Genomic DNA, 14,055 nt, shown 5'->3' with positions numbered 1-14,055 from the left:
TTTGTTTAAAAAGGAAAAAAAACAGTTTGGTTAGCTGAAAAGTCAGCATGAATTGCCAGATAAATTTAAAAAAAAAAAAAAAAGGAAGGTATTAACAAGTAGTTAGAATGAAGGAAAGAGACTTGTAGTTGTATTCTAATCTGTGTGGGTCTAGAGTAAAGGTCAATGTGAAGTTTGTAGTTGTGGGAACTGTGGTCTTAAAAGAATGATATAGACAATATAGACTTGATTTTTCATTGTGTCCAAAATGAGCGAATACCTTTTCTTTATTTTTTTTTCCATTTTTTTTCAAGTTACCTTTTCATTGTAAAATTAGTATCTTTTCCTGTTCTAATATAAAGTGGAGGAGCATAGAAATGAAACAGAAATTTATATGGTGTTAAAAACTTGGTTTTTTCCCCCTAGGTTGTATATGAGTAACTATTTAGGATGCCTTTGTGTGTGTACATGTGATTTCTCCTCTGAATACAGAATAAAAGCTCACATGACATTGCACATTTTGAATAGCCGAATATTCTTTTTAACATTGGCAGTTAGACTTTACATATCTGAGGCAAAGAAAACAAGTACAGCTTTTATGTATTTTTAGAAGCACAAAGGAAGATTATTGAGGGAAGGTGTCAGGAGGATGACTCGACACTATTAATACTTTTTTTTTGTGAAGATTTTATTTGAGAGAAAGAATGAGAGAGAGAGTATGAGAGGGGAGAGAGTCAGAGGGAGAAGCAGACTACCCACGGAGCAGGGAGCCTGATGCAGGACTCGATCCTGGGACTCCAGGATCATGACCTGAGCTGAAGGCAGTTGCTTAACCCAACTGAGCCACCCAGGCACCTGACACTACTAATACTTTAAATTTTTACCCCAATTTTAAAGAAACACTCTTAAAAAGTAGATATTTGAAATCCTTTGTTAGGCTACCTTTTCTTTAAAAGCAAAACAAAACAAAGTCCAAAATATTTCTGTGTGTGTATCCATATTGAACTGAGAAGCATAACATTCTCCTTTTGTTAAAAAAAAAATTCAAGTATTTGAGAAAATTGCATGACATTTGATTCCTGAAAGACTGTCCTTGCCTTTTTTTTAAACAGTGAAGTTTATCCCAGTTCTGGGATACAGTGAAGTCTTTTTCATGTCAGTTGAGTAAAGCATATCTTTGGGGATGAAAATTAATATTCATGGGTACTGTAAAAAGCAGTTGGCATTCTTTTGGAAACTTCGAAATAAAAAAGCTTTGTGCTTTATAGATTTCTGTGTTATAACAAAAGAAGAAACCATTTAAATTGGGAAATTGTTGAGTACAATACTTAAGAATGATGGAATCATTTAATTTGGAGGTCCAACTTCCTTAACCACAGTTTTAAAATTTTCTTGAGAGTAATGCATTAAACTTTTGATTTTGAAGAACATACTCTGCACATTTGCTCTTTTCTTTTGCTTTTTTTTTTTTTTAAAGATTTTATTTATTTGACAGACAGAGATCACAGGTAGGCAGAGGGCAGGCAGAGAGAGAGGGGGAAGCAGGCTCCCTGCTGAGCAGAGAGCCCGACGTGGGGCTCCATCCCAGGACCCTCGGATCATGACCTGAGCCGAAAGCAGAGGCTTTAACCCACTGAGCCACCCAGGCGCCCCTCTTTTCAAAAAACATTTCATAGTTACTATGAAAGTGCCAAGAACATTACTTGAAAAAATAGAAATCTGTATTTTCTTTTTTTTTTTTTTAAGATATTATTTATTTATTTGACAGAGATCACAAGTTGGCAGAGAGGTAGGCAGAGAGAGAGAAGGGGAAGCAGGCTCCCTGCTGAGCAGAGAGCCAGATGTGGGGCCCAATCCCAGGACCCTGAGATCATGACCTGAGCCGAAAGCAGAGGCTTAACCCACTGAGCCACCCAGGCACCCCAGAAATCTATATTTTCTTATGTAAAAATTAGTATTGAGAGCTTTTTACTCATTTGTTTAAACTTTTGATTCACTGCTTAGCTTCCTCATTCCTCTTTACCCGAGCATTTATTGCTAATTTTTCAGTTCTGGGATACAAGTGTAAGAATTTTGAGTGATGTTTCTTATATTTATGTTAGAGTTGTGAAAAGTGAAACAACCTAACCTGCCTTTTCCTACTTTACTGTATGTGCTGCATTATAGCATTAACTTTGCAGTGAGGGCAGCAGTTTTAAGGAAGAGGTACAGATAACATGGTTTCCCTTTTCCATTTTTTCCCCCCCTTTCTGGTAAGTTTAGTATAAAAATCACCTTTTCCCCTAGATTGATTGATTGATTGATTTTTTTTTTTTCTCTCTCCCTGAGAAGAAGGGGCTGAAAAGTTCTTTAGCTTCTGAGTTTTGTCAGCTGATTTTGTTTGCTTATAGGGAATCTATATTACTATTCCCTCCCATCAGAAAGGTAGTATTTTTAATAATCCTTCGTTTATTACTTTTGTCAGAATAAATTGCTAAAATTTTTTTAACTAATTTATGAATAAATTGTAATTCCTTTTTACTTTTGTACGTGAAATAAATTTTCCCTTTGAAGGCAGTATCCTATTGTTATATTTCTCATTATTTACTAATATCATAGGATGTTTGGATCTGGCAGAGAACATAACTTTACACGTCCTAATGAGAAGGGAGAGTATGAAGTGGCAGAGGGAATTGGCTCCACAGTGTTTCGAGCTATTCTGGTGAGTGCTTATTTCTTGTGTCTTGACTTAATCATAGAACTCCCTTTTGGTAGGTATTTGTATTAGAAGCAGAGTTCTATTTGGATATCTCTATGCAGAATATTGCTTTTTATTTATTTATTTATTTATTTATTTATTTATTTATTTATTAAGATTTTATTTATTTATTGGGCAGACAGAGATCACAAGTAGGCGGAGAGGCAGGCAGAGAGAGAGGTGGAGGCAGGCTCCCCGCCGAGCAGAGAGCCTGATGCGGGGCTTGATCCCAGGACCCTGGGATCATGACCTGAGCTGAAGGCAGAGGCTTAACCCACTGAGCCACCCAGGCGCCCCGGGAATATTGTTTTTTTAAAAAATACCATTTTATTCATTTTTATTTTAGTACATAAAGATAATATGATACAAATACAGGTCGGAGGATGTGACATCTCAAGTATAAACAGGTGGTTCTTTCAAAGGGTTTAGTGGTAATCCATCTGGAGTCATGTTATTACTCCCTCTCTAATTCTCTTAAATACAATAAGTTCATCATTTTTGCTATCTTAGATAAATGTGATTACTTGAATTCTAATATTTTATTGCCTATAACTGGCAATGTGGACAGTTAACATATAAAAGTCACCTAAAATGTAATAGTGTTTTTGTTTTAAACCTTTTTTTTTTTTTTTGAGGTTTTAACCTTTTATTTTGAGGAATATTTGAATTAGTATTACAGAGTTCCTACTTGTAATTTCAAATCATTGATAAAGCTTTGATTTATAGTCTGTTGACTAAGTCACAGTCTGAACATACGGTTTCCTCAAATTTGGAGAAAATGGGCAGGGAGGATCATGGGGTAAAACACAGGAATGGAAGTTGATCTTGATTAGGTTGTTGTTAATACTTGGGCAAGTACCAAAAGACATCTTGCTTGCACTAGTATAGCAACTTTATTGTGTTATTGTGGCTCTGAACCTCAAGAAGCTTAAGGCAGATCTTAATTTGGGGGGAGGGGAGGTGCTTTAGCTAGCCCTACTTCATTTAACTCCCGATGGAATTGCTGAGTAAAAAAAAAATACTTATGACTCAGCTGTAATTTGGGGGCTAGCCCTTAACAATTTTTAAAGCAGATCTTGGAAATAAGTACTATTTATTGTTCATAATTTGGGACACACCAAAAAATAGTATTTGGAAGAAGAATATGTAATTGTGCATTCTGTTTATATATATTAATACCTGGAATATGTCTCTGAAGTTCTTTACTAAGAACCACAAATTTTGCTCAATTCTGTAAGTAATATTTAAGATACCTTAAAATACATCATTTAACTTTATTATTTTTTTAAAAAGTTTTAAAATTTGATGGTAGTTATATAGAAAAATAACTTGTAGAATGGAAAATACATATGAATTGGCATGCTACGATAGAGAGAAGCAGCATATCAGTATCAGGAGACCTGGCTTTCCTGTGCTAATAAATAATTATTTGACTAGGTGAGTCAGCGAACCCATTTGGGCCAACGTTTTCTTATTGGTAAAATGAAAAAGTGGTTAGGTGAACAGAGGTCCCATCTAACTTTAAAATTCCACAGTTCAGAAATCTCAGAGCTCCACTGTTTTTGAAAATGCTAGCAGCTTCACCTTAATAGTAAGGTTTTGGCCACCTTATGCTGTAGATGTTTTATGCATTCTTTACATTTTTTTTCTTTTCTTTTTTTTTAGGATTACTACAAAACAGGAATAATTCGTTGTCCTGATGGCATATCTATTCCTGAACTGAGAGAAGCATGCGACTACCTTTGTATTTCTTTTGAATATAGTACTATTAAATGTAGAGATCTCAGTAAGTATGATGTTTTGTGTGTGAGTGGTTTGTAGAGTTACAATATATTGGAATGAAAACCCTGAAAGAGTGCTGTTCATGTGGACATCAGATATTTGTTTAATTGGATTATAAAGCACTGTGATACTATAAGCATGCTTTATGGAAGTCTACAGAGATTTTTATAACCAATTGTGCAATTTTCCAAAACTTCAAAAAAAATTTTTATATATGTATGTTTGTATGTATATATGTATATTTATTTTTGATAGACTCTTCTAGATTTCCTCCTTGACCCCATCTCTGTCATTTGTTGCCAGTATTTATCTCCCAGCTTGGGAGCCCTGGCTTTGGTCAAGTATGGTATTTGGCTTCACTCCTGAGATCACATCAACCAAAAATTTATAATTTTTTGTACCTTCCAAGTAAGATAATATTCTAAGCCACTGTGGAAGATAACTCTCAAAGAGAATATTTGTCATTAACGATCTTAGATTAAATACCTAACCCTCATTTATCTAAAGGGTTGAGTGACTTTGTTTTAAGAACATCAACAGCCTCAGAGCTTCAGAATCTAGAACTTTGGAAATCCCAAGTTTTTGATCAGTGTTTTCCCTTTACCACCACCCCATACTCCTCCCTCTACCATTTGCCATACCTCCTGAAGGGAAGAAAAAAGGTGATTATACACAGAAAAGTCAGAATAAGAGAATTTTCAGATGTTGGCTTAGATGCTGAGTGGTTGGAGAAGTTCAGAAGGAGAGGTCATTGTGTGCTAGACGGATTGGGAATGAGTTCAGAGGAGGCAGGTAGTAAAGAATAAATTGGAATGATTAGAAAGAATAGTGTAAGGAAGTAGTTTAACCGCTGAGATTTTTGGACTAAAGATGCAAATAACATATTTTGGAAAGAACCTAGTTGGGACAGAGACTTTATATCAGGACCAATAGGAGATGAGAATAAATAGATGGGCCACATTGTAGAAGGTCTTTGATCCAAACTCATGTTTTTAAAACTCATGTTTTATCCTATGTATGGTGGGAAGTCATTTCAAAAGCTTCCTATATGTGGTTATAGCCTTATGTAGACTTAGGTTATCTTTACTTCATGAACCTAAACTCACCAGTAGCTTGCCATACCTTCTCAAAGATTGGTGTGTTAGAAACTGTGAATGTGAAATGTTAAATAATTTTTTAGAAGATTTTATTTATTTGAGAGAGAGAGCACAAGCAGGAGGAGCGGCAAAGGGAGAGGGAGAAGCAGGCTTCCTGCTGAGCAGGGAGCCTGATGTAGGGCTCTATCCCAGGACTCTGGGATCATGACCCAAGTTGAAGCAGACACTTAACTGCTGAGCCACCCAGGTGCCCTGTGAATGGGAAATTTCATTTCATATTTTAAGGCACCTAGTGTATACTTAAAGATAGGTGTTTTCTTCATGCTTATTTAAGAGCTATCTCATTGAAATTGTGTGGTCTTACTAAGTCCTCCCCTAAGATACCACTTTATTATTGCCAAACATTCTTTAAAATTTTCATAAAAATATCAGTAGGTAGGATAAAGTGGCTGGTCCACCTCTGAGTCCATTTCTCTATAAATGATATTTAAAAGTTTAAAGTCAAATAGGTAGAGCATACATAAGTAAATTCGAACAAAATTTGTTTTTTCACATCTTAAAAAATGTTTTTACTAAACCATGAGCATTAATTATTCTAATTTAGATCCTTGAGATCGAGTTTTGTGTTCTTTTTTAATTCATAGAGCCATTTTAATTTCAATTCTTAAAATTAGATATTAAATTTGGGGGACTATCAGATAAAAAATATGATGTGGATTTGGTTTTATAATCCTTTGAACATAGACTCTGTTAAAGGTAAAAGTCTTTATTTAAAATACGTATAATAATGTTTTTTCTAGACTTTGGCTTTTAAATAATTATAACTATTTCCATAATACTTGTAATACATATTTTAAAAAATAGAATTCTCATAGACTTTATTAAAATAAAACTATGTAGAATTTGAAGAGATAAAAATGTCCTTGTAAAAATATAATAGGATACCGTAGGTGTAGACTTGAGTCCAAAACTGAATTGTTTCTTGTTCATATGTGCCTTCACTGAATACTAGAAGGGCACATTACACTAAGATGTCTGTTTGTGTCTTAAAATTATACAAAGGACTATCTATACCTTTTCAACTTTGTGTCCATAGTGCTTGCCCACCACATAATAAGGACTCAATAAACATTTGCTGAATAAATAAATTATTTTATCCCCCATGCATTTTTTTAGGATCCCATTCTAATTGTTGTCATCTTCTCTGTATCATTAGTCTTTTCCTGAGTAATCCTTAGCCTCAGACTCAAATCTAACTTATGTCTATTGTAGATATTAAAGAAAATTATTTAAAATATTTTAAGGTTTTCTTTGGAATTCTTTGAAGTTAGTTTTAGAAAAATTAACATTTTTACTGTCTCCTCCAACTGCTGTCTTTCCGTTCACTAAGTTTTCTTTTATGTCTTTAATTTCTTCTGATCTTGTTTATTTTTTGATATTTTGTATTTTTTTGTTGTATGTAGAGTATATTTAAATTTTCTAACTGCTAACATAAGAAAATTATTGAATTTTATATATTTGTATGAGCTACCTAACAGAACTCTATTTCTAATCGTTTTTCAGTTGGTTCTCACATATGCTTGGTGGATAATTGGCTCTGTTGTAACTAATACTTTATATATATATTTTTTGTGTCTTAGTGCATTGGCTAGAATATTTTGAACAGTGTTTAAAAATTTAGTGGTAATGCTCATATCCCTGTCTTTGAAGGCATTTTCTTTAGATGTCACTGTTAAGTCACTCCTTTCTTCTTGACTCTTTCTTACTTTAGCTCCTTGACATCCTTCTTTCTCTCACTTGCTCCCTGATCCTTGGTCTCTTGAATGAACTCATTCCCGAGTGTTCTGTGTTAAGCTCCCTTCTCTCTCACAGAACCTATACACTTATTCTAAGTGATGCCATTCATCGTTATGGCTTCAAACACTCCATACACTGTGGATTTCCAATACTTTATTTCTAATACTTTTTTTTTTTTTTTAAGATTTTTAAATTTATTTGACAGAGAGAGACACAGTGAGAGAGGGAACACAAGCAGGGGAAGTGGGAGAGGGAGAAGCAGGCTTCCTGCTGAGCAGGGAGCCCCGATGTGGGGCTCAATCCCAGGACTTTGGGATTATGACCGAAGCCAAAGGCCTCCGCTTAACGGCTGAGCCACTCAGGTGCCCCACTTTATCTCTAATTCTTAAGTATCACTCTGTGTTTCTAGTTTACCATTTAACTTATAATCCTCCCGCCTCTTACTCAGGCTTTTTGTGAGTTCCATGAATATAGTAAATACAATGATGAACAAGACAGACCTTGTCCCTGCCTTTGTGGAGTTTACAGTCTAGTGGGGAAGTAATGAACAGTAATGAAAAGTAATGAAAAGTAATGACAAGCTGTGAACAATAACTTGACAGGTAATGAAAAGCTGTGAAAAATGTGGTGAAGAAATGAGATGCTATGAGAAGTATATGGTAAAGGGGCTGTGGAAAGTCATTATCTAAGTGACATTAAAGCTGAGGCCTAAATGAATGGCAAGTGGATAAGATGCTGACTGTACCAGGCAGCAGAAAAGGTATTTGCAGAGGTTGTCAGGTTGGGAGGAATATGACATGCTTAAGGAACTGAAAGAAGATGGAAGTATGGCTAGAGTGGAGGGATGGAGTGTGAGTTGTAAGAAGTAAGTCCAGAGAAGTAGGGAGAAAACAAAATTTATTAACTGAATAAATATCTGATGACTGTTAATTCTCTACCAGTCTGTTCTAAGTTTTGGGGATGCAGCATGAACAAACTAGGCAAAGCTTCCTGTTCTAATGGCACTTATACTCTTTGGGGGAAGACAGACAAACCAGGTGAACAAGTAACATGGTATGTTAGTGATCACTGCTGTGGAGCGGGGGAAAGTAAGGAAGGGACATAGAGCAGCCAGAGAAGCCTTAACTGGAGAGGAAAGCTTAATTTCAAGCAGAAAGTAACAATGAATGCAAGGGTTGAGGCAGCTTGCCTGGCATTTTTGAGATCAGCAAAGAGAGTGAAGTAAGTTAGAGTGTCCAAAGTAGGAGATAAGGTTAGGAGGGGACCTAGGTCATGGAGGACCTTTACCTTTTGGCTTTTACTCTGAGTGATGTGGGAAGCCATTGCACCATTTTGAACAGAGTAGTAATATGATCTTCGAGGTTGTACCATTTCATGGGAGCAGAATTCAGTATAGATTTGTACAGTGCTATGGTCCTGATATGACTGGTTTAAAAAAATTACTCTTGACTATTGTGTTGGAAATGGATTGCAAGGGGGAATTAAGGTAAAAGTAAGTGGATATTTAGGAAGCTGTTGCCATAATTCAAGTAGGAGATAGTGATGGGTTAAATCAGGGTGGGAGCAGTAGGAGTTGTTAAATTCTGGACATACTGGATAGCAGAGTTGTAAGGATTTGCTTGTTGATTGAGTTATGAGATGGGGAAGAGAGAAGAAGACTTTAATTTACTGGAAATGTGGAGTTGCCATGAAGTGAGATGTAGGAAACTTCATGGGGAGTGAAAATTTAGAAGCTTGATTTGGGACATGTTAAATTTGAAATACTCACTAGACGTCCAAGTGGAAATGGTTAGGGGGGCATTGGGTATATATGTTTTAAAGTTCAGGAGAGAAATATGGGCCAGACTAAATTTATGTGCAGGATATACTCACACCCTCCTCCTCCCCACCGGATTTACATACAATATATATCTATATGTAGTGTTTAAAGAAAATATTTTTTAAAGGACTCTACACACTGGTCTGTAATCTCCTTTTCATTGTAACAGGTCTTTATGGACCAAGTTAAGGATTTAGGACTTTTGTTTTTGGTTAGTATTGGCCATGAAAGACTTAAACTAGAGGAGATGCATAATTTGGCTGCTGGAGGGAGGATGAATTACACAGGAGCAAAAGTAAATGTTGGGGGAATATAATTAGGTTTTATAGTAGTTGGGGTAAGAGTTAAGGATGACTTGGACTTGGTGGGGGCATTGGGGATAGAGTGTATTGTGGTGAAATATTGCTATGTAACCATTCCAAACTTAGCATAAAGTATAATTTTTATTCTGTGGGTCAAGAACTCAGGGTACAGCAGAGGTGGTTTGTGTCTGCTTCACAATATGTGAGGTCTCATCTCATGAATAATTGAAGGGCTGAGGTGACGCAGAAGGCTACAGGCTTCTTCACTCACAAGTCTGATGCTTGCAGTGAAATGACTCAAATGCTGGGTTCAGCGAGGACTGTCAGAGAACTTGCATGTGACCTCTTCATGCATCTTGGGCTTCTCCAAGTCTGGGTTCAGCAGGGAAGTACTTGGAGTGTGAGCATTACGAGGACCAAAACAAAACTGCAAATCATGCACCGTCACCTCTGCCATGCTCCCTTGGTTACAGGCAAGTCAGTGTGACCAGCCTAGGTTAAAGGGGAGGAGAATTAGATTCCATCTCCAGGGAGATGTCAAGGTTCCATTGCAGAAAAGTATGTGGAATAAGAGATTCTGTAGTTATCTTTGGTTAGCATCTTCCAGAAAAGGAAATGACACAGTTCAAGATGCATTTAAGAGGTAGACTTGATAGGGCTTGAGGAATGGTTGAATTAAGAGATGCAAGCGGAATCAATGATTCATTTATTTATTCTACAAGTATTTAAGTTCCTGCTATATGCCTGGCACTCTTCTGAGATGAATCTGAGAAATGGATGGATGGCAGGGGCGATTACGGATTTGGAAAACACTGCAGGGAGAAGCAGATAGGATTGAATTGACTTTTAAATATATTAAGGTTGAGGTGCCTGGGAAGTAGCATCTCATTGGAGATTTCCAGAAGGTAGTTGAATATAATACATCTAGAATATAGAAGACAAGAATTAGTGGAATGTTTTTTGTGTGTTTTTTGCTTCTGCTCTTTTACTCATCAGTCATCAACAAAATAAAACAAAACCAAGATATTTTTGTGGGTTTCATTTCAGGTGCCCTAATGCATGAGTTATCAAATGATGGTGCTCGTAGACAGTTTGAATTTTATCTGGAAGAAATGATCCTGCCTCTCATGGTAGCTAGTGCCCAGAGTGGGGAAAGAGAATGCCACATAGTAGTCCTTACAGACGATGATGTGGTTGATTGGGATGAAGAGTATCCACCACAGATGGGAGAAGAGTATTCACAAAGTAAGTACTGAGGCATGTTTTCTCTCTCTTGAATCATCACAGATTCTGTCTTTATCTTTTAGAATACTGATCAAAGGACAGTTTTTGTAAAGAAAGTACTTTGAACTCTTACCTACACCAGGAGTCAGCAAACTATGGCCTGTGGGTCAAAATCCAGCCTATTGCCTGTTTTTAGAGATAAACTTTTATGTATTGTCTGTGGCTGCTTTTGCGCTACAATGGCAGAGTTGAGTAGTTGCAAGAGACCGCATGGCTCGCAAACTCCAAAGTATTTACTCTCTGGCCCCTTACAGAAAAAGTATCCCCACCCCTGTCATGCACAGAAATGGTTTGCTCTTTGTTGAGTATCTGAATCTTGATGGATTTTTTTTTCTTTGCATTTGAAAAGCCTTTTAGGGAAGTAGATCCTGCAGTAAATAGATTATAAAAGATCAGCTGGGTTTTTAGATGAATTGTTATTTGTATATACAATGAGAAGCTTCAGTGCATTAATTTCTAGGGTGACTTTAGTTCTAAGATGATCCCTTTTTAGTATCCTACCTGTTCCTGCAGGATATAGTGACCCTTCAGAAAGCTTTGTGGAACTATAGTTAGGTATTTCTGACCAAAATAGCTTCTCTTGAGCAACAGTGACTTTTTCCTTACTACACTTTCACACCTTTCCTGATTAGAGCCTTTTGATTTTTTGGTTGTCAGAAAATTTATATTATTTTTCTTGATGAACCCAGTGTAGTATTTTTGAGCTGTTTTATAGATTTGAGAAGACACAGTTAAAAGAATAATTTGAGGAACTAGGTAAAATAGCCCAGCATCTTGTTCTATACTCCAGTCTGTGTTGACTTGGTAAAGATCAGGGTTTCAGTAAAAAATACAGAAATACAGCAAGTTCACAGAATGCTTTAATTTCTCACTTTTTCATTTTACTTATCCTTGTCTAAAATCAAAACAAAGCAGATGCTGAGGGGTTTTCTTTTTGAGTTCTAAAGATTTCAGAAGATTATTTTAACATAAGTTACGGTAGCACTTTTCAGAATTTACATCAAGATGTTTACTTTGCACAATATACTTAATGAGTGTTGTGATTCTTCTCTGGACAGTTGTCGTAACAGACATTTTTGTTGTATTTCTTCATTCCTAGCTTCTTTGCTGATAGTAGTTTTCTGTAATAATATGTGGAATAAAAAGTTGAACAAAACACAGGAAAAATGGAAGGCTAACAAAATGTAAAAGAAATATGCTACATTATTTTCCACTAAAAAAGAGGAATGAACAAACCAAAATAAATTGTAGTTTTCAAAAAGTTTGCCTCCAGGAGAGTAGAGCCAGCTATGGAACACAGAAATAACATTATAGTGATAGAGGAATTATGGTAGAACCGGCTTTTCTTTTTCAATTGTTGTACTTTCCATGCCTGTTGTGTTCTTTGGTTTGTTTTCTTGTTTTTCATCTTAAGCTTTGAAGCTTAAAAAGGACTGAAAATATTTTTACTTCATTTGTCTAAATATATTTCATTTCATGCCAAGATGTTTCAAACTAAAGAAGATTCATTTGAGGAGACACAGCCTCTTCAGCCTGATTTTCCTACCTGTGACATTGACACCATCCATTCCAAGATGTCAGCAAAACTTTATCTTAAAATACCAGTAATCTTAAGGATGTAAATCACAAATTTACCCCATGAGTAGCATCTGTATACGTATTTTCCTTTTATTGGCTCTTAAACCAGCATGTTTGGTTTGTGAGTGTGTTTTTCTTTTTTTGAAAAAACCTTTGCAGTTCACCTTTTAAGGGAGATAACTCCACCTGAAAGAGAGAAGGCGAGGAAGGTCCATCAGTCTAACTCCCTGAAGTTCCCAGCACATTTGGAAGACTCAACATGTTGTCAGTGGAATGTCCTTTGCAAAGCCAGTTTGCTCTAAACAGACTAACCGAGGCAGAACATGCTCGAATCTGCCATTTTTAACATCAGTATTAAATGGGGGCTGTTCGCCTGAATTGAAAACAGTTTGTGGGGAGGGTCTTTGCCTTTTGGGGGAATTATTAATAGTTGCTCAATCCATGAAATATAAGATGTATCCATTTTGTCCTCTCTGACAAGGCAGTTTTTTCCCTTCCAGACGAGGCCTTGTAGGCATCACAGCAAAGTCCTCTATTTTGCCTGCTTGATAATGATGGGATATTGCCATCTTCTTTTGGTTCTCTTATTTGAAGAAAGTGGGGCAGAGCCTATTGCAATAAGTTTGTATATGATATATCTTTCAGAAGGAGATTTGTCTTCCTATGGATTGGGTTACCTGATTATTAAAGCTTTTTTCGTTTCAACTTAAGTAGACATTTGCTTATACATTAACTGTACTGAATTATCCTGTCATGTTGGCTAGTCATCCTTTCGCATCACTGCATCCATTATTTGGGCTTTTAGGGTTGTCAGGCCCCTTTGATGATCATGATGATTTTAAGTTCTTCTCCAATTACTTTGATTTTAATAAGAAAATATTTTTGTCTTTTTGTTTCCAGTTATTTATAGCACAAAATTATATAGATTTTTCAAGTACATTGAAAACAGAGATGTGGCCAAATCAGTTTTGAAGGAGAGGGGTCTTAAGAAGATTAGATTGGGAATAGAAGGTAAGACATTTCCATTATCTTTCTATTAATTTTTTAAAAAAGGTTAAAAATCAAATCACATTTAGAATATAGTTTGAGAAGTACATACTTCATGAAAACTCAGATGACTGAATGAATGCTCACTCACGCAGTAGTCCTGTACATGACAAAAATTAACTTCCTTTATCTGAAAAGATAGAAAGCCAATAGAAATTATTATTTATTCCATAAGATTCCCTAACAATAGGGAGAAGTGAGTTTGTCTTTTCTGCTATAAGTCATCACCTGATGCCTTTTCTGCCTAAACCCACGTAGTGTGTTTGGGTACACGTGTATATATAAGATTGGCAGGGATCTTTGCCCATTAGTGATCATTGGTGTTCCTCAAAGCCCAACAGAACTAAAAACTACTCTCTGAAAATGCATGTAAAAGCACATTAGTAGTTTACAGGTTCTTAAGGTAGAATATACTTACTTTCAAAATAAATACAGATTTCAAACTTAATTTCGTCTTGTTAAATGCATTAATTTTTAGATTGCTTTTACTTTGTGATTTACATGGATTTTTCCAGATGCTGTGTCAGATACTTCTTTTATTTTAAAGTGCCCTTACTAAGAACAAAGTATCCCCCTTGGCATAACGTGGCATAGTGTAAAGACAAAAGGTTCTGGAACCACATTACCTGCATT

The 14,055-nt window shown here is 35.9% G+C and overlaps 2 protein-coding genes across 6 annotated transcripts in view; one reads left to right on the top strand and one right to left on the bottom strand.

Moving 5' to 3' along the window:
* BTBD10 (BTB domain containing 10) overlaps window positions 1-14,055 on the top strand; it is a 73,241-nt gene that overhangs the window by 55,855 nt on the left and 3,331 nt on the right. For 4 of the 5 annotated variants that reach the window (XM_032356652.1, XM_032356648.1, XM_032356650.1 and 1 more), the window contains 4 exons: window positions 2,578-2,680; window positions 4,382-4,502; window positions 10,561-10,758; window positions 13,276-13,386. In XM_032356652.1, coding sequence (XP_032212543.1) covers window positions 2,578-2,680; window positions 4,382-4,502; window positions 10,561-10,758; window positions 13,276-13,386 — 533 coding nt within the window. The other variant, XM_032356651.1, reaches the window with a different exon arrangement.
* ARNTL (aryl hydrocarbon receptor nuclear translocator like) overlaps window positions 10,755-14,055 on the bottom strand; it is a 105,824-nt gene continuing 102,523 nt past the window's right edge. Inside the window, exon 21 of the mRNA XM_032356643.1 lies at window positions 10,755-11,918. Coding sequence (XP_032212534.1) covers window positions 11,893-11,918 — 26 coding nt within the window. The 3' untranslated portion in view covers window positions 10,755-11,892. The remainder of the gene's footprint in view (window positions 11,919-14,055) is intronic.

This window comes from Mustela erminea, chromosome 9, assembly GCF_009829155.1.
Source record: "Mustela erminea isolate mMusErm1 chromosome 9, mMusErm1.Pri, whole genome shotgun sequence".
NCBI lineage: Eukaryota > Metazoa > Chordata > Mammalia > Carnivora > Mustelidae > Mustela > Mustela erminea.
This window is presented reverse-complemented; position numbering and strand designations above follow the sequence as displayed.